This window comes from Triturus cristatus, chromosome 3_2 (genome assembly GCF_964204655.1).
Source record: "Triturus cristatus chromosome 3_2, aTriCri1.1, whole genome shotgun sequence".
NCBI lineage: Eukaryota > Metazoa > Chordata > Amphibia > Caudata > Salamandridae > Triturus > Triturus cristatus.
Window position 1 is genome coordinate 1,163,720,824 of NC_140584.1, and position 25,097 is coordinate 1,163,745,920.

At 45.8% G+C, this 25,097-nt stretch overlaps 1 protein-coding gene across 1 annotated transcript in view; it reads right to left on the reverse strand.

Moving 5' to 3' along the window:
- LOC146859342 (uncharacterized) overlaps positions 1-25,097 on the reverse strand; it is a 72,284-nt gene that overhangs the window by 28,979 nt on the left and 18,208 nt on the right. The window contains exons 2-3 of the mRNA XM_085650018.1: positions 24,689-24,846; positions 21,981-22,146 (exon numbers count right to left, since the gene is read on the reverse strand). Of these exons, the coding sequence (XP_085506144.1) occupies positions 21,981-22,146; positions 24,689-24,846 (324 nt within the window). The remainder of the gene's footprint in view (positions 1-21,980; positions 22,147-24,688; positions 24,847-25,097) is intronic.

Consider the following 25,097-nt stretch of genomic DNA (forward strand, 5'->3'; position numbering starts at 1 on the left):
GTGAACATGGTGGTGGTGGAGGTGGTGGAGGTGGATATGGTGGGGGTGGATGTGGTGGTGGTGGTGGACATGGTGGTGGTGGACGTGGTGGAGGTGGACGTGCTGGTGGTGGATGTGGTGGGGTGGACGTGGTGGTGGTGGTGGAGGTGGAGGATGTGGTGGAGGTGGAGGATGTGGTGGACGTGGTGGTGGTGGTGGTGGACGTGGTGGTGCTGGTGGTGGACGTGGTGGTGGACGTGGTGGTGGACATGATGTGGTGGTGGATGTGGTGGACATGGTGGCAGTGGACGTGGTGGCGGTGGACGTGGTGGCGGTGGACGTGGTGGCGGTGGACGTGGTGGCGGTGGACGTGGTGGCGGTGGATATGTTGGTGGTGGTGGACGTGGTGGTGGTGGATGACTATTTGGTAGGAGGGTGCTGGCAGAATGCAGATGGAGAGGAGGATCTCGAAGGGGGCACATGTGAGAGCAGAAAGAGGCCAAATATTAGATACAAAAAACGGCGAGTAGATAGAACACGAAACAGATTTAACGGGGTGGTCCCTTCTTATAGCGCATGTGAATGTTCCTTAGCACCCCATTTTTAGTAAACAGGGGGACCATGGAGAGATTACTTGATTAATCACACATGATGATCACGTGCAATTAATTGATTAATCACAAATGATGATCGCGCTTGATAGCTGGTGTTGTTCGATTCACGGCGTTGGCTTACCAATGTGTGATTCTGGGCAAATTAGTTAATCTCTTGTGCCTGCTAAAAGGCAATGTGTTCCTGTGTGAATGTGCTCTTGTGTAATGTAACTGGGTGTCTTGTAAAGGTCTCTACTACTCTTGAGTAGTAGAGACAGCGGTTCCACAGCGGTATTCGTACAAGCGCCTTGAGACCCTTGCGGGTGAGTAGTGCGCTATACAAGTATCAAATTTACAAGTATCAAATTTTGAGTTCAGTTTGCGCTGTTTGAATTTGCTAAACAAACAGCCAGCAGACCTGGTAGAGCAAGAGCCTATTATATCCGTTCATGTAGCGCACGCACAGCAATGAGGGCTCTGTACAGCCCAGCACTGCACAACAAACAAATATCCGTTTATGTAGCGCACACAAAGCAATGAGGGGCTCTGTATAGCCCAGTGCTGCATTTAAAATTTAAAGCGCAATGCTCCGCTAATTTAAAAAAAACACGTCGTGCCTGCAGTGAAAGTGGCTCACAAAGAAAAGAAAAAAGTGCTTAGAGGCTAATTAAGAGACACTGTCTGCCGCTGCAAGTAAAAGATCCAATACCAGTGGGTGGGGCCAAAAGTGGACAGGGTGGTAACCAGGAGGGACTAAAAAGCCTCCTGGACAATCGTAACACCCGGTTTTGCAGAATTGGCGATGCAAAATGACAGGCACCAATGCAAAACACAGGCGGAGCAGAAACCGAGCTTCTGGAATCGTATCAATTCCAAAAAGCCCTCGCATTGCGAGAGCAGTGCATGTGCGCTGCTAACGCCAGGCGAGACCTAAAAAGAGACATATTAGGACTTACAAAAAGATGGAACCGGCGCAACATCCACTAAGGGAACCATGAGAGACACTGTGAGACAGACACTAAGACACTCCAAAACCTTGAGGGTTTGCATCGTAAAACTGAGAGTGGCAAGAGACACTATGACAGGCACAGAGACAGACACACAGGAAGCTTTTGCAATGCACTAGGTCTCGCATTTGTCAGAGTTAGAGCTATTGGCGCTGTAAATGACAATGTCTTTTATCTATGTGTTTTGGTATAGAGTGTCGTGGATGTATGAACAGAGACACAGCTGCAGCACTGCCTAGAGAACTTAAAATGAGGAATTACCACTGGTACCAGAGAAGCAGGTAGTAGCACTGTGTAGGGGACTTAGAATAATGAATCACAAACAGGACCAGAGAAGCAGCTGCACCAATGCCCAGAGGACTTAGAATGAGGAATTACCACTAAAAACCGAGAAGCAGCTAGCAACGCTGCCTAGAGAATTTAGAATGAGGAATTACTGACAGGACCAAAGATACATTTGCACCACTGCCTAATGAATTTAGAATGAGGAATTACTGACGGCACCAGAGCAGCAGCTAGCAGCACTGTCTATAGGACTTAGAATGAGGAATTACTGACAGGACCAAAGATACATCTGCACCACTGCCTAGTGAATTTAGAATGAGGAATTACTGACGGGACCAGAGCATCAGCTAACAGCACTGTCTATAGGACTTAGAATGAGGAATTACTGACAGGACTAAAGATAAAGCTGAACCACTGCCTAGAGGATTTAGAATGATGAATTACCGATGACACCAGAAAAGCAGCTGGCAGCACCGTCTAGAGGACTAAGAATGAGCGATTACCACTGGGAACAGCAACGCAACTGCAGCACTGTCTAGAGGACTAAGAATGAGGAATTACCTATTGGACCAGAGAAGCAGTTAGCAGCATTACCTAGAGGACTAAGAACGAGGGATTACCACTGGAACCAGAGACGCAGCTGCAGCACTGTCTAGAGGACTAAGAAAGAGAAATTACCACTGGAACCAGAGACGCAGCTGCAGCACTGTCTAGAGGACTAAGAAAGAGAAATTACCACTGGAACCAGAGACGCAGCTGCAGCACTGTCTAGAGGACTAAGAAAGAGAAATTGCCACTGGAACCAGAGAAGCAGCTGCAGCATTGTCTAGAGGACTGAGAATGGGGAATTACCTCTGGGAACAGAGACACAGCTGCAGCACTGTCTAGAGGACTTAGAATGGAGGAATTACCAACAAGACCAGAGTAGCAGCTAGCAGCACTGCCTAGAGGATTTAGAATGATGAATTACCAACAAGACCAGAGTAGCAGCTAGCAGCACTGCCTAGAGGATTTAGAATGATGAATTATCAACGGGACCAGAGTAGCAGCTAGCAGCACTGCCTAGAGGATTTAGAATGGATAAATTACCGGCAGTACCATAGTAGCAGCTGGCAGCACTGCCTAGAAGTCTTAGAATGAGGAATTACCGATGGGACAAGAGAAGCAGCACTGTCTGGAGGACTTAGAATGAGCAATTACCACTGGGACCAGAAAAGCAGCAAGAAGCACTGGCAAGAGACTAAGAACAGTGGCGTCACTAGGGGAGTGCGGACCGCACCGGGTGACACCATCACAAGGGGTGACACCACACCATCGGGAGACTGGGGGCGTACTTTCGAAATTGAGCCATTGACTTCCTATTGGCCATTTTGTGTGTCTGCATACTTCCCTGCGAGCGGCGGGGTCCGTGGCTGCGTCACTGACTCCCTCCCTCGCGAAAAAAATAACTCTCAGGTGTCCGGGCGCGCCAAGAGCTTGAGGTGAGCCCAGCTCTCGGTATGCCTGCGTAAAATGTTCTCTGTATTAGGGGCCACGGGGAGAGTCTGCTCATCGGGGCAGTTTTCCAGCGTCCCCTGCAACTCGTCCACCGAGTCACTGGCAAGAAGTTTCCTCCAGGAGCCAGCAGCCTCCGCCTGCCTGTCTTTGCGCCACCTCCCCTGAACGACGGCCGAAATGCAGGACGTCAAGATAGGGGGAACGTGCGCTCGTATGCTTTTAAATTTAATATTCTATAGGAAATGGCAAAGCGGCGTGTGGTGGAACAGGTGTTAACAATAAGGTGGTAGGATAGAGAATGCTGCAACAGTCCTATCAATGCTCCCAATATACCTTCCCTTCAGGATTTGAACGACGCTGCACACACGTGGGCGGTCCCTCTAACCCCCAGGGTATCATATGAAATAGACACGAACGTTAAAACAGAACCACACTTGTGTCGACTTAAACAATAACATTACACAGAGCACGGGCGCAGCATGAGATATGCCGCGCATGTGCATATAACAGGTTCATGGAAGCAGCAAGACAACAAAACCCAGAATCCATTGGCCTGTCGCAAAATTACTCGTCCTAGATGAAGGAAGTCCCTGCTGCGTGAAAGACCCGCCTACTGTTGGTGGGCTTTGGGGCGTCACTGTAGGTAGGGCGTTGCCTTTAGGCAAGTTACCGGAACACGCAATTCAAGTGACGTCACATATTCTCTTTCAGTTTGATGGAGCCAATCCAGGCTGGAGTGCGCTGACAATGAAAGTTCCATAATCTCCGATTCGATCTCCCACCTGCCCTGGGATAACCTTTCCCTTCCTTGTCAGTACAAATGTTTTGCTTTGTCTGGAAGGGCCGATGCCAAGCGCTCACACCAACTGTCCACCTCTCTGCTCTTTTCCCAGAGCAATTTCAATCAAATGTGCAAAGGTTAATTGTGGTTCGGTGCAGACGAAATCGTCATTATGAGCGGGAGAAACACTGTGAATACAGAATAAAGACTGGCTGATGAGGCTGTGTGGCCCAACAAAAAATGGGACAGTTTCAAAACCTAATCAGATACAACAAAGACAGTGTTCTGTTGTAGGGCAAATTAGTAGACATGCTAATTCCTATTGAATTTCACTAGTAACTGAAAAAAAGCGATGGCTGTAGTGTGTATATTTTCTGGTAGAATTGGGTACATAATATTACAGTATATGTAGAGTGAACAATGTTTCTATAAACATACGTATTAAACACATGTGTAAGTCTACAACAAGAAGTTGTTCACACACCTTACATGGACTGTATTATTGAGATATTAACTATTTCTATATCATTGTAACTATAGGTGCCATATTTGCATATTTTTTTCATATTTTATTCTTACTTTGATACTATTGGAGTTATATGAGCCCAATATTTTTCTCTCCCATCCCGATTTCCTTCCCCTTATCCAGGATAAAAAAATTATTTTTATAGTTATGTGTAGCGTGGCAGTGGTGTCACTAGGGGGATGCGGCGGTGGGGGCGGGGGGCGGACCGCACGGGTGACACCATAAATTACCGCACTGGGTGACACCAACCCTAGTGACGCCACTGACTAAGAATGAGGAAATACCACTGGGAACAGATGCAGCTGCAGCACGCCCTAGAGGACTATGAATGAGGAATCGTCACTGGGAACAGAGATGCAGCTGCAGCACTGGTTAGAGGACTAAGAACTGGGAATTACCACTGGGAACAGAGCTGCAGCTTCAGCACTGTCTAGAGGACTAAGAATGGGGATTACCACGGCGACCAGAGAAGCAGCTGCAGCACTGCCTAGAGGACTGAGAATGAGGAATTACCATCAGAAACAAGAGAGGCAGCTGCAGCACTGCCTAGAGCACTGAGAATTGGGAATGACCACTGGGAACGGAGATGCAGCTGCAGCACTGCATAGAGGACTAAGAATGGGGATTACTACGGCGACCAGAGAAGCAGCTGCAGCACTGCCAAGAGGACTGAGAATGGGATTACCACTGGGAACAGAGATGCAGCTTCAGCACTGCCTAGAGGACTGTGAATCGGAAATTACCACTGTCAACAGAGCTGCAGCACTGCCTAGAGGACTAAGAACGGGGATTACCACTGGGAACAGAGATGCAGCTGCAGCACTGCCTAGAGCGCTGAGAGTCGGGAATTACCACTGGCAACAGAGATGCAGCTGCAGCACTGCCTAGAGGACTAAGAATGGGGATTACCACTGGGAACAGAGATGCAGCTGTAGCACTGCTTAGAGGACTGAGAATGAGGAATTATCACTGGAAACAGACACAGCTGGCACATTTGTGACCATGTAAATAACAAGATTTACAGCCCTGTTTACATAAACAGAGCAATGGGGCTCCGAGCGAGTGAAAGCTAACTAATGCTAAAATCGAAATATTGTGTGAAAGGACGCTAGCGAGTAAAGTCAAATTTCTAACGTTCTAATTTTGTGACTACTCAAGTCGATCTTCAGTGACCCAGACTCTGTAGATTATAAGTGAAACCTTCGGTGCGAATATAGAAAGCCACCCGGAACAACCAATGCCAAGTGATGGGCCAGCTTGAAGCCCATGTACTGAATACACCTTGCCTCGCAGAGCAGCGCATGAGCACTGCTAGGCTAGATTTAAAATAAACAAGCATTTGGAATGCAATAGGTCTGGCATTTGCTAGAGTTTGAACTAATGGCATTGTAAATGACAATGCCTCTTATTTATGTGTTTTGGAAACCTGCAAGCGGTGCGTAAACACCCACTAGTCATTGCTTATGAGAAGCTAGGCTGGCAGTAACTGTGCCTCTTTTACTGACCCCTCAGTTTACTAGTTCTGGCTGGACTGTTCTCATGGGGCACAGGGTCAAGGCTGATTTGCATATAGCTGGGTCTGAACTGAGGTGGCAAAGTGAGCTAAAGAATGATAATGGATTCAACCCAGATCTGTGACTGGGGATGAGTGTCTGAAAAGTTTCAGTGCTCCGTCCATCATCTCTTTGTGTTTGTTTGGTTTACTAGGAAGGCTGAGACAGTGCCGCAGCTTTTACTTGGATTTTTACATCTTGCATTTTTTCACGGTCTTACTGTTTGGAAGCAGTGCCCATACTAATTATTTGTGCCGAAGATAGTGTTGTTTTATTCACCCTAGAAGACCGACATTCTGAGTTGGCTTGCCACAAGATTTTAACATTTAAATTTTAAGCTACCCGATAACATGCATTCTAATATTGAGAAAGCAGAGAGGGAGATTAAATATTATATATAAAGGAACTTTGGACAGTAAGGAATTTGCTTTCCTTACATGCAAACATCCAGTTATTCCAACATTTTACCATCTTCCCAAGTTACAAAAGGACAATGTTAATTCACCGGGACGTCCAATTGTATCCTCGAAGGGATCCCTTACCGAAAATTTATCTCAATTCATTGACTTTCATTTGTTTGGTTTTGTGATTCAGTTAACTTCATATATTCAGGACACCAGAGACTTCCTAAAGAGAATTGAGGGTATTGCATGGGAACCGGATTTTGTAATGATTACTCATGATATTTCAAGCTTGTATACCAGTATTCAACACAAGAAGGGCCTTCAAGCAATTGAATATTTCTTAAAAAGCCGTTCATTGAAATTCAAAGATCACAATTGTATGATCCTGGAATTTGTCGAATACTGTTTAACTAATAATATCTTCCTTTTTCAGGATCAATTATTCAGACAGCTACAAGGTACGGCCATGGGCACCTGCTTCACCCCCAACTACGCGAATCTTTTCGTGGGCTGGTGGGAGAAGCAGGTGGCCTAGTCAGATGCCAATGAAATGTGGACCAGCAGGCTAATTAGCTGGAACCGCTACATAGACGATCTTTTTATCATTTTCAATGGCACCATAGAATCTGCCAAAGAATTTGTAAGCAATCTGAATTTAAATTATCTGAATCTCAGATTCAGTGGCGAAGTTAGTAAATCTTCTGGATCTGGAGGTCTTTGTCTCTGATGGAAGACTGTGTACATCTTTACACAGAAAACCAACGGCAGGGAATTCCGTTCTCCATTTTGACAGCTGTCATTTGGGCAAACTGATTAACAGCATCCCTTATGGCGAGCTGCTCAGAATGAAAAGAAATTGCACCCGAGAGTGTGACTTTCGCACAGCCGCAGCTGACAGTGAAGCAAGATTCCTCATGCGAGGATATTCTGAGGCTACTATACGTAGCGCTAGATGTAAAGTAGAATCAAAAGATAGACTTGAACTTATAAGTGGCACCTCTGCAACCAAGCAAAAGAAGGAACGATCCATATCCTCTCCTAACATGGATTGCAGATGGATTACTAGTTATGCTAGTAATCAAAATGCCCTTAGAGAAATACTAAAGAGAAATTGGCAGATTCTCAAATCTGATCCAGTAATTGGGGAAGATTTACCCAAGGTACTGCAATTGTCATTTAGAAAGGCCAGATCATTACATGATGATCTGGTTCAAAGCCATCTCTCTACTCGAAGAAAAGACTGTGGTCTGGGTTCTATCAAGGGATTCTACCCATGCCGCAAGTGTAAGGCATGTAAAAACAGCGAAAAGACCTTAACGTATGAAGTTCCGGGCCTCAAATTCCCCAAAAGAATAAAAAAATTTATGAATTGCAATACTCTGTACACGGTGTATTGTTTAATCTGCCCATGTGGCCTGAGGTACATTGGGAGCACTATACATCCCACAAAGATTAGGATCTTAGAACACCAAAGAGCTATCACCACAAATGACGTCAACTATCCGGTTGCACGTCATTTTAAAAGTCATCATGGCAGTAATAGGAATCTATTACGCTTCTTCTGCCTTGATCATGTTCCCATCAGTATTCGAGGAGGAGATAGACTTCTCAAACTCCGCAGGCTTGAGTCTCGTTTCATAATAGATCTGCAAACCAAGATACCTCAGGGACTCAACAGCAGTGAGGAATTGGCGATACATCTTTGATTTCTACTTGTGACATTTTCTGAACAATCTGTCAGCTTACCTCCTTGTATTTTGTTGGATGTCAGCATAACCAGTTAATAATTTTTCTGGAACAATGGTAAGTCGAGCAGGATACTGTTTTCTTTTCCCACGTTTTGTAATATGTAAGATGTAATACAACTGCATTAGTCTTTTCTTTATGTATAGCCTTTTGCATCTTCTGGTGGACAATTAAGCAGCATAGATTTGATACTGTAGAAATGGGTGTGTTCCTTATTTTGTATATCGAGGCTCTTGATTTTGTGACTGTTTGACCAGGTTGACGGAGTATCAATCAATCAATCATGAAATTTGTATAGCGCGCTACTCACCCGGAGGGTCTCAAGGCGCTTGGGGGGGGGTCCACTACTGCTCGAAAAGCCATGTCTTGAGTTGCTTCCTGAAGGAGAAGTGGTCTTGGGTCTGACGGAGGTGGATGGGGAGGGAGTTCCACGTCTTGGCTGCCAGGTAGGAGAAGGATCTTCCTCTCATGGTGGCTCTTCGGATGCGTATGCCCATCAGAGGGCTTTATAGTCAGGGAATATTAACCTGGGTCTTTAAGTTTTTCAAAATTGATCAATGTCATTAGCCCATTCAGGGCAAAATTGCAATTAATTTATCATTTGATCACATTAACATGTTTAAAGATGGCTGAAATCTTTCTTTTTACATATCTTTGAAGTCGTCTCTTGATGTTTGTTTAATGGAACATCGCACCACCAATCATTGTAAAGTATTTCATTTAAATTGTGCTGTCCCGGGACGTCATGCAAAACTGACGAAGGCAGTCGCCGAAACGCGTCTTTGTTTGTGTGTAATTTAACCTAATAAATCGGGTTAAATCATCCCCAAGAGTGCTGTACTTGATACTTTGTAGCAGATATATATATATATATATTTTTTTTTTTAATCCAATGTGCCCCAAAGCATTAGGAGCGCACTCAACACCTCCTGTCATCAGACTTTAGAACATGCAGCCTGCATTCCGGTTACACATCATTTCACAATTGCCAACGCGTTTCAAGGTTCCCTGACCTATTCATCCTGGGCAGAACAAACGGCATCAGAAACCCCACCTGATTACATTTTCGGCTTTTATTGGTTTGCATATTAGCTTCTGCCCCCAGTGGGCGTGACTTCATTTGATCACAATACAAATGCCTGATGGGATATTGAGTTTCACTGCCACGGTAGGTATTCCTTTTGTAAGTACTGATAGTCCGCGTTTTGGGACCCCCCTTTTTTCTCAGCCCCCGCTTGACAAATCCCCCCGAGACTTTCAGGGTAGGAGCGGAGCGTAGCGCCCCATTAGTTTTGAAACTTTCGCGAGGATTCGTCGACCGGCGCCAAAGTTATTCCAAATAGAATGTTGCGGATTTCCTATGGAAACACGGTCCTAACTATAACTATCTACTGGCGACCGCCAGTAGATTATATATATATATATACACATACAAATAATCGGGAGATTTATTTTCACGAGTCAGTCACGATCAGCCTCAGCTGCAACTGATTATCCCGAGCAGGAGCTGAGCAGAGCGGTGAGCACGAGCGGAGAGAGGCTCGTTTGGAGGAAGGGTCCCGTGACGCCTCCCCCCGCGGTCACCAGGGGACCTCCCGCAGATTCTGCTAGACTCCGGTGGTGGCAGCGACTCGGCAGCGGGAGCGGCCTTGTGGCTTGCAGCGGCCGTAGAGCACCAGTGTGGATATTAGTGAAGGGTCTGCTGGAGAGCAGCCGCACCCTCCTTCACATCTCCCGTCTCATCCCGAAGGGTCCGCTGGAGAGCAGCCGCACCCTGCTTCACGTCTCCCGTCTCATCCCGCCGTCTCCAGACCAGAGGCAGTTTCCAGAAGTCTCTGACGGTGCCTGTGCCGGAGTTACCTTTTCAGAGTGGCAGACAATGTGGCTTTTTTGCGAGATAGCTTTAGGAGTAGTGGTGAAACAGCAGAGTCTGTGGATTGCTGGGTGAAGTTGCTTGTCACACGCTGCTTGTAGGAGCGGCTCCACAGGATAAGCAGCCGACTCTACAAACGGCCGTGGTGCAGACAGTGAAGGAGTTTGAGCTTGAAGAGGGCTGCTTCCGTCACTCAAGGTCGAGCTCCAGCGGCGGCGGCGCTTTGTTCCTCTCTCGGTTCATCCTTGGCGTGTCCTCCACTGTGGAGGACATCGAGCTGGTTGAGTGTGAAACTGGAGAGACTCGGGCAGAAGTGGGAGATTACTGACACGACCCCCAGCTCGTCTTTTGCAGCGGGCATCGCCCAGGTAGGAGATCGACAGTGCTAAGGGGTCCCGTAGAAAAAAATCAATAGCCTGAATATTCAACAGGAGATTTGCTAGAGGGTTGGCTGACTCTGGGTGTTATAGCAGCTTATAGAGACTTTATAGAGACCTTGTACTGGTACTTTGACTTTGTACTCTCGTGCCAAGTGTCTTATAATGCTGCAAATATAAAGATTCAGTTCACTCAACATTACTACAAACCCTGTTTCCAGATTCGGGCATTAATGTGGCGACTTAATGCATTCTGGGTGCTGTAGTCTTGGTTGGTGTTCGCGGAGTTAGTCTTTCAAACCAAACATTGCTGCTACAGAGGTAGGGTACGTATTAACCAGGGGGTCCATAAGTACTGAATAGAATCCTCCAGAGCTTCCAGACGCCGGCGCACTAACATGATGCTCAAAAAGGTATGGTGGTGGAGGTTGACCCCGAAGGGCCTGCACAAAGAAGGATAACAAGGCGTATAACTACCTTATAAACTCAGGAACAAAACAACGGTAACACCCTCCCCCAAGGACTTATCACTTACTTCTTTCAGGCCTCCAGTGGTCCAACAGACTCAGATGGGGGGAAGGGGAGGCAGAGACTGTCCCCAAACCATCAGGACCTCCAAGGAACAACAAGGGTCAGAGCAGGCATCATTGCAGTGAGCCCGCCACCACACATAAAACAGGGAGCCCTGAGACCAGTCCTAAGCCCGCCGCTAGGGCTAAAAGCCCAATATGGATTACAGCCGATATCCATCAGTGGCCCACAGAGGAGGAGGACAGTGAGCATAAGGAGGTGGTTGTGGCTACCCCCCAATGAGCACATGTAAGAGAACTGCTCCAACAGCGACACCCGGTGAAAATCAGAAGACAAATTCCCCAGGAACAGACAACTTAACTACCTCCTTCCGGCAAAAATTAGAACAGACCATTGAAAGAACACTGGATGCAACACCAATAAATCTTGGAAGAAACGCTGACTTGAGAACGCTCCAAACAGAGAGTTGGAGCCCGATGGGCCAAGAAGATCAGCAAGATGCAACAGAAGAGGCTATTCTCAAAGAGTTAAATCTGTAAGCAATAAGAGAAGTAAAGGACACAATTGCCAGGGCATTGATATGGCAGTCTACAAAGATGGAAGTACAAATTGATTTACTGTAGTTAATGGCTCAGCATCTGGTGTGCCAAGATAAGCTGGCAAAACTAGAGGCGTTACTTGAAGTTCACAAAGCCAACTAAGCACGCACTAGCTCTTGTGCCGCCATTATAGAAAAATGGTCAGGGCTACCAGAAGTACTAAAGGACATTCTGGCACTAGCCAAGGGACAGAGGGAGATGTTCCCACTAGAATAAATAATCCCAAAGGCATCAGCTGTGAAGATGGCATCACCGGAAAATACCAACTATCTCCCAGCAGATAGCCGTGCATCCAAGGAGCCTCAGGCAGGGCCAAACAATAAGAACATTACAGAAGCACAAGCGAACGGGGACCCCGAAGCCCGACCACTTGTCACAACTATTGATGTTTCACAGGGTGATGCATCCCTGGCAGAGAAGCTGGATGGATCAGTGGCAGGGGCAGAAGCCCCGTTGTCAAGGAGGGCCAAGAAAAAGCTGAAGAAACAACTGAAGAAATCCAAAGCCAAAAGTAGACCAATATTACCAGCAATACCAATTTCTGGTGATACATAGAATAAAAATAATTCAAAGCCACTTTTCCCTTCAAACAGGCAACCAAGGCCAAGACGACAAGGGAAGTACATTACGTGTCCGGGGAGGATCGAAGTCAACAGAATACTCACTGGGAGGGCCCACAAATAGTTGGGCAAACAATAGAGAAGACCCAAGATGAGGCAGTTTGGCAGCACACATTACATGAGGCCGCCAGCACACAATCCAGGGCCTCTTGTTCTCCGGGCCGGGAGCTCCAACATAGGACGGCGAAATACCCTAAAAGCAACCAGGATGAGCAGCAAGAAGAACAAACAAAGGCAGGATCGCCAAACGGGGCGTTAGGCAGACATCAGGTAGGAGACGTCCATAAAAGCCCACAAAATCTGAATTTCCAGAGGTACACTGCCTGGGGAGACAGACAGACACTGTGCATCTCCAAGCACAATAATCAATCAGCAATCCAGGAGGTGATGCTCACTCCCAGATATACAGCCAAAGGCTATTACGACATTCTGAACAAGTCCAACATCGTCCGTCTCTTTGGCTATATTGAATCCTTGGCTCAGATCACTTCAGATAACAGTGAGTGGGTAAGGTTTAGAAGTCTGGAGAGGGACACCCATGGAGACTCCACTCTGGTCGGATTCATACAACAGCAGACCCAACATGCCGTCCTCCGCGAAGCTTCACATCTCGCAGAATGGGGCATCGAAGTTACCGCCCTCAGTATGCCGAAATATACACACGTTCTTATGCCCAAATACAATCAGCAAGAACCTACATCACTCCTCAAAGGTACAATGAATAAAAGCCTAGGAGGGAGAGAGAAACCAGGGCAACTAAGAACCGCGCTAAAAATCAATATCTCGCACAGAGTTACGCAGCGTAGATTGCAGCTGCGCCAGCAAGTGCTGGCTCATATGGAGGACATATGGCGACAGTGTCCCTAATCAAATAAACAGCAATGAAAACAGAGGATGTGGCCTAGACCGTAAACTAACCCTTATCTCATGGAATATTGCTGGGTTATGTAGTATGCTGATAAAGATGACAGAGTCCATAGTAGTTTCCAAGATGGTTTATTCCAAGTTGATGTAACATAAGTAGATAAAATACGAACCCCACCAGGAGCAGCTTCCCTGCTGCTCAGCCCATACACCAACTGCCTCAGGCACTCCAACATTCCACATTACATCACACGTCTCAACATTCTCACAGCTACCACTCTGGCTGAGCAGCAGGATACTACATATCTCCTTTCTTTACAAAGAAAAAGAAAGAAGAACCAACGCACATAATAAATTAACCATGAAAAGATATAGAAGAAAATACACCAGAAAGCATGAATTGAAAAGAGGAAAAACATGCATTAGAAAAGTGGGAAAAATAGGAAACGCAACCAAGAAACACCAAAAAGAAACAAAGACTAAAACACTAACACCCTTTCACACAGAAAGACAAAACCCACATCCTCCCTCACATAAATAACCAAAAAGAAAAACCCCTGTACAAAGATACGAAAGCTGGCCAGGCAAACATAAAAATATACAAGGGTAAGAGCAAAAAAGTGGAAAAAAACAGAAGCAAATAGGTTGAAAGAGTGAAAATCAACTTTAGAAAACAAACAAAAAGGATAGCTGACTTAGACTCAAACAAGAGAATGAAGGAAATTCCCCGAAAGACAGCAAATCCTGTACTGCAGAATACCTTGCAGAAAACCCTGCAGTACATAGAAATAAACCGTTGCCGTTGACATCCTAGTTGCACAGAAGGTTAAAAATAATGTAAAACACTATCATGCAATAACCCTGCACAATGACAAACACCACAAAATTTTGGGAGGAAGATGTACGGCAAGGCACACAGCATGTTGTAATATGCTGCTCAGCCAGGATGTGTGTATGTTGGAATGTTGGAGTTAGAATGTTGGAATGGTTTGAGTCAGTTGGTCTATGGGCTGAGCAGCGTACAGGCTGCTCCTGGTGGGGTTCGTTATTTATATACTTAAATACCTGTAACTTCAATCATCAATAAATATACTTGAAGTTACCAACAACGAACGGACATTTCATCATTCATATTTCTACTTATTACAGGTTAAGTAACATCTTTAGAGACACGGTCAAACTAGACTATCTCGCAAAGGGGGAGATATTCTGCTTTCAGGAGACCTGGGCCAAGACACCCACCCCATTTGGCGGCTTCCATGAACGTTATATACCAGCGACCAAAAGGACCATCTTTGGAAGCCCGTCTTGGGGTTTATCCATTTTTAAGTCACGCTTGCAAATTTAAAACCAAAAACATATAAGTAGAAACATCTGACCTCCAAGCCATCATAATTGAGGGGCTGAAAAAGGGACAATAGTCCCATCCCCTGCTACTAATTAATTGTTAAATTAACCCGACAAAACTTCAAACGCAACAGGCCATGGAATCCTTTACCAGCATCCTGGAAGACATACTCATTAGATTTGAGCATCTTAATGTGATAACTGCGGGAGATTTCAACACGAGAGGTCAGGATCAAGTCCCTGTCGCACCCACCAATGGGAAGAAGTCGGGCCCATTGATCTCACTCCTCACAAACTTTAACCTACAATCCACTCATGGAATTTAAAAAAAAAAAATCAGCCGCCCGTCATGGATCCCTAAGTCGACTTTCAGGAATGTTTCCACCATAGACTATATTTTCATCAATGAAGGGCAGGCACACAAACTATGTGACTTCGCTGTGGATGACAGAGATGAAAGCGACCACAGGCCTCTCTGTGCCTCCTTTAATCTGGCCCTAGAACAGGAGGAAACCCAGGAAACAATTGGCGCAACCACAGGCGATGAACATCATCTAGTCCTCAAAAGAATAAAATGGACTGCCAACCTTAGTAATAGCCTCTTGGAGTATGTAGCCATATGGGAGGTGGGACTAAAGACAAGACCTAAATAACATTATAAATCTTTGGGAAACACTGATAGCACATTTACAGAAGAACTTGGGAAATACCAACCAACCAAGAAGAAGCCTACACCCAAATCAATCTTTGCCAAAACGAAGAACACCGAAGTGCCTGAAACAAGGTAGACAAGCTCTTAAAAAGGCAATTAAGGCAAAAAAGAAAGGTATCTACTCGTTAGATGACCTCCATCCCTGCCTTGCGAGCTACATATAAGAAGACAGTCTGAGAGTTCAAAAGACAGTGGACGGAAAAGAACTGGCTTAAAGTGTTCTCACTAATTATAGAAAAAGATAACAGCAAGCTATGGCGATATATTAATAGTCTGAGCTCCGAAAGCCGGCGCAAAGAAAATAGCGTTGCCGGCAACGTGTGGGAATAGTATGTGAAGGGTCTGTACACTAGTGGATCAAACAAGGTGGGCGATAAGAATTGGTAGGGCTCCTGGCCGAAATGCCATTCCCGCCCAAGTCTTCCAATCCCCTCCAGCATTTTTAGCATCCATCCTCACCCCGTTATATAATCATTCATACTTCACAGCTATTTTACCAAAATTCAGGAAAGGCTCGGTCTTATTTCCAATACACAAGAAGGGAGACCATTCAAATCCTGCCAATTATAGGTTCTAAGCCCTGCTCGATATTGAAGCAAAGGTGTATGCCCGCCTATTATTAAGGGAACTAGAGGCTTGGGTGGACAAGAACGGTATCCTCCTGCCCTTTCAGACCGGCTTCAGGGCAAATAGTTCCACCATGGACAACATCTTAGCGCTCTCTTACCTCTCGAAGCAAGCCGTATCGAGTAATAAGCCGCCCCTGATTTGCTGCTTCATAGACTACTCCACAGCCTTCGACAGAGTTAATCGAAGACGGTTATGGGCAAAACTCGCATCTTGGGGGATCCCGGATACCCTGTTAAAAGCAATTAAAGCCCTCTATGAGGAGACGTGGGTCAGGGTTAAACTAAGTCCAACAACTGTAACCCCGAGAATCGAAACTAACACCGGGCTAAAGCAGGGATGTGTTTTGGCCCCATTACTATTTAACTTGTACACGGCAGACCTGGGGCCAGCCTTGAAAGACGCCAGACTAGTACCACCAAGATTGGGCAAGATGGCCCTGGGTACCCTCCAGTATACGGACGATACAGTGGTCATGGACCACACCAGGGTGGGGCTCCAAAGAGCATTAAATAGTCTTGCAGTATACAACCGGGAAAACAATCTGCAGATCAATGAGAGTAAGACCAAGATAGTAATCTTTGGTAAATACCCCCACAAAAAAAAGCAACATGGTCTTTGGGTGAGCACTGAATCAGGACAGCTACATCCCATAATTATTTGGGTATGGGTGACAGAGAGGGCCACAGCAGCCAAACATATAAAGGAGTTAACACCGAGAATTAACAAAATAATTCTGTCACTCTGACGTCTAAGCCATCGCCTAGTAAGTCCATCTATAGAGCCCATGCTGACTGTACTTAGGGCAAAACGAATTCCAGCAATCACCTACGGTCACTTAGCCTTCCCAGGAGCACTTGAGAAAGTCTTCAATGCGGCCCAGATAAAAGCTTACAAGACCGTGCAACAAGCTTCCAGACAAGCAAGGAACACCAGGCTAAGGCTGGAAATAGGACTGAATAGACTGGACCTGGCACTACAGGGGGACCTAATAAAATACTACATCAGAGTACTGAAAGCCCCTGAAAACAATCTTAAATATTTTCTAAAACTAATTTTCAGGGTTGAGGGTTCCCCCGGCCCTCTAAGTTGGATCAAGCAATAGACCAACTGAAAATCGAGGCAAAGAGCATGCCCCTTCATGAAATTCCTTACTCTGCCTGGGCTGAATCTGTGAAGCGCCAAGTCCAGACCATCTCGTTTGAACTGGATCGATCCTCACTCCAGGACAACTCCCTCACACAGGCACTGTATAAGTCATATACTCCTGGGAAAGTTCAACCATACATGGAGACTCACTCTCAGCCCAAGCAAGAAAGAAAACCCTGTACTTGCGCCTCACTGCCCTCAAGATTTCGGACTTCAACCCAAAATGGGCATGGACAGACGACATCATCTCTTGCCGATTATGCAATTACCACAGGGAATCCTGGCTACATCTTTTATGCTGCTGCCCCAAGCTGGCCAGCGATCGTCGTCGTTTGCTGCGCCCGGCCCTAAGGGACAAGGGTCTCAGAACTTGCAGTGAGGCCTCGGAATGGTACTTTTCAAAAACTACAACTTGTTTACTTGACAGAGCTGGCAAGTTTACCCATCAAATTAGAATTGCACTTGATTCCCATCAAAAGGCCAGAGATTTCCGGGTAACTGTTATCCTGTAATGAAAATCATCTGGTGCCCTAACCCTGTGAGTCATCACTTAACCCAGCGGCTCTCCGCACGGACTTTGGGATAATAAAGAGAACGTGGGGGCTAGGGGGTACACCAAGAACTTTTATTAATGACTACTGACATCTTGGAGGGAATTACCCTGATGGGAGTTTTATATAACCACTGATCCCTACAGGATTAAAAGTGTGAAAAGGTGGTGACCCAATATTTTAATTCATTTTTATATTCAAGTTTTAAAGGGACATAAAGTAGTAAATACAGCACATGTAGCCATGGCGCTATTTTAAGTTGCTCCCGGGGAGAAGGGTGGTTGGGAGTGGGGCGTTGTTCATGTGTTTTGTACTGTAAAGATTTTAAGTAATCGCAGTTAATAAAGAATACTATAATACTGACACTTCTCAGCAGTGAAACGTGGGCCTTCTGATGTAGGAGGAAATGCAAAGTAAACACCCAGTGACGTCATAGCGATAGTATTTTCACTGGAAAATGGTGGTTCAAAACAAACCATACAGCTTCTAGAAGCCATACAGATGATGGTGGAATGCCCTATATATTGTTGTATATTATTATGTTGCATGGCAAAGATGTACAGCTGTTAAATGGCACGCTAATTAACAGGAAAAGTTAACCTTGGCGAACACTCGCGTATTCAGATCTTACTGGAAGATAAAACTGCGTGCGTAACATAAAAAGCCGTGTGACCGGGTGCCCTGTCATAACTAGAACAGAAACTTAAAAAGTCCTACAAAATTCTATCAAGAAAACATACCTTGCTCAACCATCTTTGTTGTAGCGACAACGTCCATCCTCCGGAACTCGAGAAAGCTCCTTGGCGGCTGCCTTCATGACAGGGCAGAAGGAGTTCTGAGTAAACAGCCTGGTTCATGAAACAACAGCCTCCCGGCCATCAAGCCCCGAGACCCTAACCTGATGACTGGGCAAGGCATTGGCGATAAAGAACCAACTGATGCCTCTATTACATGTCTAATTTCGTTGAAATTCGAGATGATGACCATTACATGCGACTATCTTTGTTAAATAATGTTTTACAGTATTGTAACACAATCTACATAGTTTGTTGTGGGGGCACAGCTTTTCCAATAATGACTTGCTTCATATAGCATTTAATTCCCCAAGATTTTCACGCATGTCCGAATTATTTGTCAGTTTGTAGGAGGGTCTGGCTACCCCTTCCTGTAGTCATGTCAGAATCGAATTCACCCAGCGGGCAGTTTTCTAAGAGAAGGGGGGTTGTAATGGAAACAAATCTTTCACAATTATATGTGTTCCTGCTATGGGCACTCAGGCAGTCATGGTCACTCAGAGAAGGTGTGACCACAAAAAATAAAGGACTGTAGCATATCAAAAAGTAAACAAATAGGGAAAAAAAAAAAAAAAACATGGCGGACAATCGCTTTTCCCCCCTATTTATTTACCTTTGTTACAACGGCGGCACCGTGCTGTAGCGTTAAACGTCTTAGTTAAAGCGCGGGTGCCGCAATAGCGCCAAATGGAAAGCAATAGAAAAAAGTGCATTTTTCTATTTCTCTACTTTTGAAGCAATCGCGGCACCCGCGCTTTGGCATAAGATGTTAAAAGCTAAAGCGCAGGTGCTGGCACTATAACCAAAGTTAATAAATATGAAGGAAAAAAACCACATGCAGCTGCGTTGGGAGCTAAAAATAAGAAAAGAAAAGTGTGGCCAGCATGCCGTGCTGGTTCTCCCAATAAGTCAATAAAGAAAATAGTGCTCACCCACATAGAACGCTGACCGTGTAACAAGCCAAGTAAAAGGTTCAGTCCTTATGGGCGGTAACAAATGCAGACAAGGAGGGACTAACAAGCTTATTTACGAATCAGAAGTCAGCATTTATGAAGGACAATGGCACAAGCCAATGACAAATGTGGGAGGGGCTTCCAGTAAAACCCTAATACAGCATGCCTCGCTGCCTTTAGGCTCGACCTAAAAAGGGGGTGGCTTACAGGAGACTTCCCAGTAAAATAGATTTGACATTCGAAAATGAAAAAAAAAATAATAATAATTCTAGGTGAAACAACACTGCTCTCTATGGACGGAAACTAAATTAAATTAATATCCTCAGAAGATGAAATTTGTCACGCAGTCTACTTTCCATAACAGATATACAAAAAGAAGGGAGAGGCAATGCTATAATGACCAAAGAGTTAATCTCTTTCATTCATCACGGACAATGACAGAATAAATGATTTCTGTAGCCGGAAATGTTCTTAGTCTTTTTTTATTTCAGTTTTGTATGTATAGCAGCAAAACAGCCAACGCGTTTCACCCTTTCAGGCTTCTTCTGGGCAACTATAATGCTTCGCAGAGTCTTCGGCTCGGAGTTTCCCAATACTCATTCTAGACAATTTCAAATTTTAAGATGTACACTTTTGTAATTTAGTATCAAAGTTACTGTAGGTACATATTCTGGTCCACGTTCCTCTTTCCAATTCAGCGGGTCCTACTACCACACCAATAAGTGAATGTGCTCAATTGCCCAGTCTTTCAAAATCAAAAAGTTGTCCTTCTATGTGTTTGAGTCCACACCCATGGTAAGTCAAAGGACCTCGAGTAATAGACAGTAGTGGCGGCGCTCAATCGCTACCCCTATTCAACGTGGAGACTCCTCTTCCATACACAGGTCCGGTGTACCATAACATTTTGAAACAATAAGGATTCGAAATGAATTACTATGAAATTAATCTACCGAAAATAATCCCAAAATAGGTACTTACCCCGAAATAAGCGCATGGAACCGATGGCGTACCCCAGTTCGTTGTTTCAATTAAAATTATAAAGATAACACATTAAATTGAAATATGTAGTTTGCAGCTGATGGAAATCATGACTGGTAAGAAATGGCAAAGTAAAGCAGATTTGAGCTGCCGGCCTGTATTTGTTAGGATTGGGGAAAGGAAGGTGTATGCATTGAGGTCTGTTGTGGTGGGTAGTTTGGGTCCTGATGCTGTGAGTTAGTGTTTGTCTAGACTTGGAAATGTACCCTCTAAGGCTCAATATTTCTGAATCTTTCAATATGTAGATATTGGGGGCATTTAATGGTAATTATGGCTAGGTATACAAGGGTCTTTGTATTACATAGAAGGGGGATGGGAGCACACTGCTACCTCCCAGCACAGTTCGCCCCTTTGCATCCTGGTACATGCAGTTCAATTTTAAATGCTTACTTAAAATTTTGCAGAGTGTCTCACCAAAGTTGGTGCAGGTTAGTGCTGTTAATCTCTAGACACATGTCTTTCTGGATGTCATCCTTCTTCAGTAGAGATGAAACAAAATTCTTCTGGGGTTTGCTGAGAAAACTGCCACAATACTCTCAGGTCTCTACCTCTCCCTGGCGCACAGGTGCCTCCCATGAGCTCGTCAGCTCAGTGGCTCAAGGGAGCCTTTTTGAAACAGAAGGGGCGATGGAAAGGGGCGAACTGTGCTGGGAGGTAGCAGTGTGCTCCCATCCCCCTTCTTTATATTACATGTTTGGAGGTCTTGCCCTTTGCTTTCTCTAAAGTTTGGTCCAGTACCTATATGAACCTCGGTCCTACGTCAGAAAGAGATTTGTCAACATCACATTTATCAAATGAAGCAATGTATGTCCCACTAAAAAGCATAGCGCACTGCAACTGAAAATGATCAATGATATAATAGGGTGGGCTTCACCAGTCCTGCTTGGTACACTGGATGCAGTGAAACAGCTCTTGTTCCAGTGGGCACAGACCCATTAGATGGAATCCTTTAACAATCAGTGGTTGTTTCACAGAACCTCTGCAGCGACATAAAGACAGATGCATTCTGCTGCTTCTGTAATAAGGAATCGCGCGAGCAAATTCTGCCACGCTCATGTTACATACAGGTTATGTCACTGGACCAAAAACCTATAAACAAATAGGTCACACATATTTGCATTTGAAGGAATGTTGTACACAGGGCATAGTCAATGAATACCAGATTCTTTAAAAAATATAGTACAGCAAATTGATTTTCAGTGTATTTGCTATTTGTGTGGAACAAATATATTTGCCTCAGTTCCAACTTTCACCTTGGAAAAGTTGGGGAAATGTGCTTTCTTTCCTTCATAGAACATAAAAAACAACAAAAGGTTTGTACTCCTGAAAAAAGGGTTTATTCGATTTCCTCTTGCAAAAGGTGCAAATGGATTTACCGTGTGTTTTTTCCACCAATGCAAATTTTCTGTAATGCGGGCAAAGGGGGACCGTATCCACCTTTCCATCACAACAAGATTATAATATGCAGTGAACCATTTAAATTCCATTTGCCAACATTTGAAATATATGTGTCAAAATAGATTATTAGGAAAGCAAAAGCGAACATTTTTTTTTTAGGTAACTTTTTTGCATACCTCTTCAACCAGCCGAGCACCATAAGCTCGCTTTAGCGGCTGTACACGGATTCCTCGAGCCTTGATGAGCTGCGTCAAGTAATTGGGTTGGGTAGGGTCCGCTCGTCCCAAGTAAATAAGATTCTGGTGCCTGTTGGGACGCAGGGGCTTGTACTGACTCCTAAATCTGGGAAGAGATAAGGAAATAGGACATTCCCACATCAGATCAGAGGAATAATGCGAGAGGTGAACATTTTGGGGCATATTCACAAGCCCCTATCGCCACGGGAACATCACTTTTTTTGACGTTCCTGTGTCGATAGGGCAAGAGCCCTATTCTCAAGGCAGCACTAAGCCACTTAAAGTGGCTTAGAGCCACGATAAGTGGCTTAACGCTAGCTTGAGAATAGGGCCCCTTCAACAATAAACTTAGGGGGATATTCACAAGCAAAAGTAGCGATAAACTTATCGCCTCAATCACAAGCTGGTGTAAACAGCCCACATCACCAGTTTACCCACGATAGCAGCCGCAAAAAACATCACCACTGATGACCCCCGCAACTAAGCAGAGTAGGAGTTACCATGCCAAAAGCCGCGACACCACTCCACAACATTCACAATGACCAGCCAGAACTGCGATAAGAACACAAAACAGGCGATAAGGCGCATTAACAGCAGGAAAATAACACCTGCTCTGACCTGGTGCAAAGTCGGACCACAGCCTGCACCACAAAAGGGAGCACAGCCCACAGACACATCGGAAGGGCAACAGATGCACCCAGGCAACTGAACATGCAGCCCGGAGGGCCGAAAGGGCAACAACACCCGCCGCCATCACCCCCAGGGCCCCCCTTCCCGGCACCCCGACAAAAGACATGCCACATCAGCTACACCTAAACACGTCCAAAATAATCCGCTTGATGTCGCACAATCACAACTGGTGACATGCATGTGTCATCACAAAAATGAGGATCACACATTCACTTTCGAAGCAACAAATGAAACTTTATAAACATGAACACTGAAATGAAATGAAGACACATGGCGGCTGCCCTCGGGACAATCCGTAGATCACAGCCTGCCGGACAAAAATCATGATGAGAAGGTGTGTCCTGCGCACATCAAAGTTCAGAGAGAGAGAGAGAGAGAGAGAGAGGAGAGAGAGCTGCCCCTGCGCACCCAGGCCACACTCTTCACCTGCTGCCACCGGTGTGTCTCCAACCACTTGCCGGTATGTATAGCAATACACCAGGTCACACATCTGAGACAGACCCGTCATCTGAAACAGAGTCCAGATACACGATTGTCACAGTACACACAATTGCACAAGACAAAATCGCCTGCCCGCCCATGCACACCCAGGCAGAGGCACCCCAGCCCCTCCCGCCGCCCATCGTAGCATACCCACCCATGCACACCCAGGCCTCACTGCTCCCCTTCAGCCACAGGCGCGTAGACAGGAGGTCCCACCACGTGCCGCTGCAAGCCACAAGGCCGGGTCTCGCGGACATGGCACCCTCAACACCATGCAGCCCCACTCTGCAGGCCACTAGGTCTCACGTTTGGTGCTGGGTCTTGATTACTACATGGCATAGGACATACCAGTGCAGCCAGCATCATCGCAGGCTGCAAACCCGCTCAGCCCAATGGGTGCCACCAACTCTGGGATGCCGAAAGCAACGCCACGTGGTGGTAGGCCCGCGCTGCTCGCTGGCTCTGGCCTACACTGTGGTCCAGCAGGGCACACAAAACCTGAGCTGTCCCAACCGCCGGGACAGGGCATCATCGCAGGCTGCACACCGCCTCAGCAGCTGTAGCATGTAGCAGCACACATGAAAAAGCAAACTGGCATTTTCGGTTTGTTAATGTACAGGAAGGGACACTTTCCTGTGCATTAACAAACCTCCCTGCTCGCAGACACCGTTGCGCTCTGGTGCAAGAGTGCCTGTTTTGGCGTGAGACTTAGCACCGTCGATGGGGAAACGCCAGGCTGCACCACATTCTTGTGAATAGGGGGCAGCCTGGCATTTCCGAAGTGGCGGTGAGAGGAAGCTGGTTTCCTTCCCAGTATAAGAATTGGCTTGGTAGTTTGGTTTGCCCTGTTCCCATCATGCACTGGGACAGGTACAGACCAATTTGCATGTAGCCAGGTTCTGAGCTGGGATGGTGCAGTGAGCTAAAAAACGGTGATGGATTTAAACCATGATCTCTTGACTTGGTAAGAGTATTCTGCATCATTCAGAAACTCTGTCCATCACCACCCCCTTTTTCCCCAAATCGGTGAGAGGAGTTAAGCCAGGGAGGCTAATGCCTCTCACCACCACTTCTTTGTGAATATCCCACTTATTGTCCATGGCATAGATAGGTATTTTGCCGCCCGTGGCGGCCCCTGAGTTTTCCGCCTGCGGATTCCAAATATAAGACTGGTGGGGTGGGTGATTACCCCAAGACGCCACAGATAAGAGCGGAGGGGACAGCTGCCCCCAAAACTCATGTTGCCCGGGGCAGACTTCTGCCCTCCACCCCCCCTTGCTACGCCACTGTTTATTGTGCTTACAGTCTGCATAAAGTGTAGTAAAGTAATCTGCCAAAACAGCAATAGTTACAATTATCTGCAAGACTAGAAGAAGATCACTGGGAGGGAGCTCAAACGTATTGGTCCATTTTAAGATTGTAGAGAGGAGCATTCAAAGAGACAAACTGAAGAGGAAGGTGTAATGAACACTTACCCGCGACCCTTGTTATAGTGGTATTTTGGAATCACCAGGTAAAATGGCGTCTGTCCTCCTTGGAAGCCTAATCGTGGGCGGTTTCCATGCTGTCTCTCTCCTGTGTGATCGCTGCCACTTTTTCTGCCTCCAGGCATGCCGCGGCCTCCCTTACACTCCTGAGCGCATCAAGAAAGACATTGGGGCCACATATTACAAGGGTCACTGCAATCCATGTGCGGCAAAGCTTCGAAGCGACAGCGATAAACAGGGTTAAACATATATTACGATAAACAGCCCTTCTTCACACAGGGCGTACTGCGCCCGTAACCAGAAACAAGGGTAAAACTCAAGAGTGCTCAGGGCAATGGCCCAAGTATGCTGATAGGCAAAAACAGACACAAGCCGCAATTTACTGGCCAGGCTTACG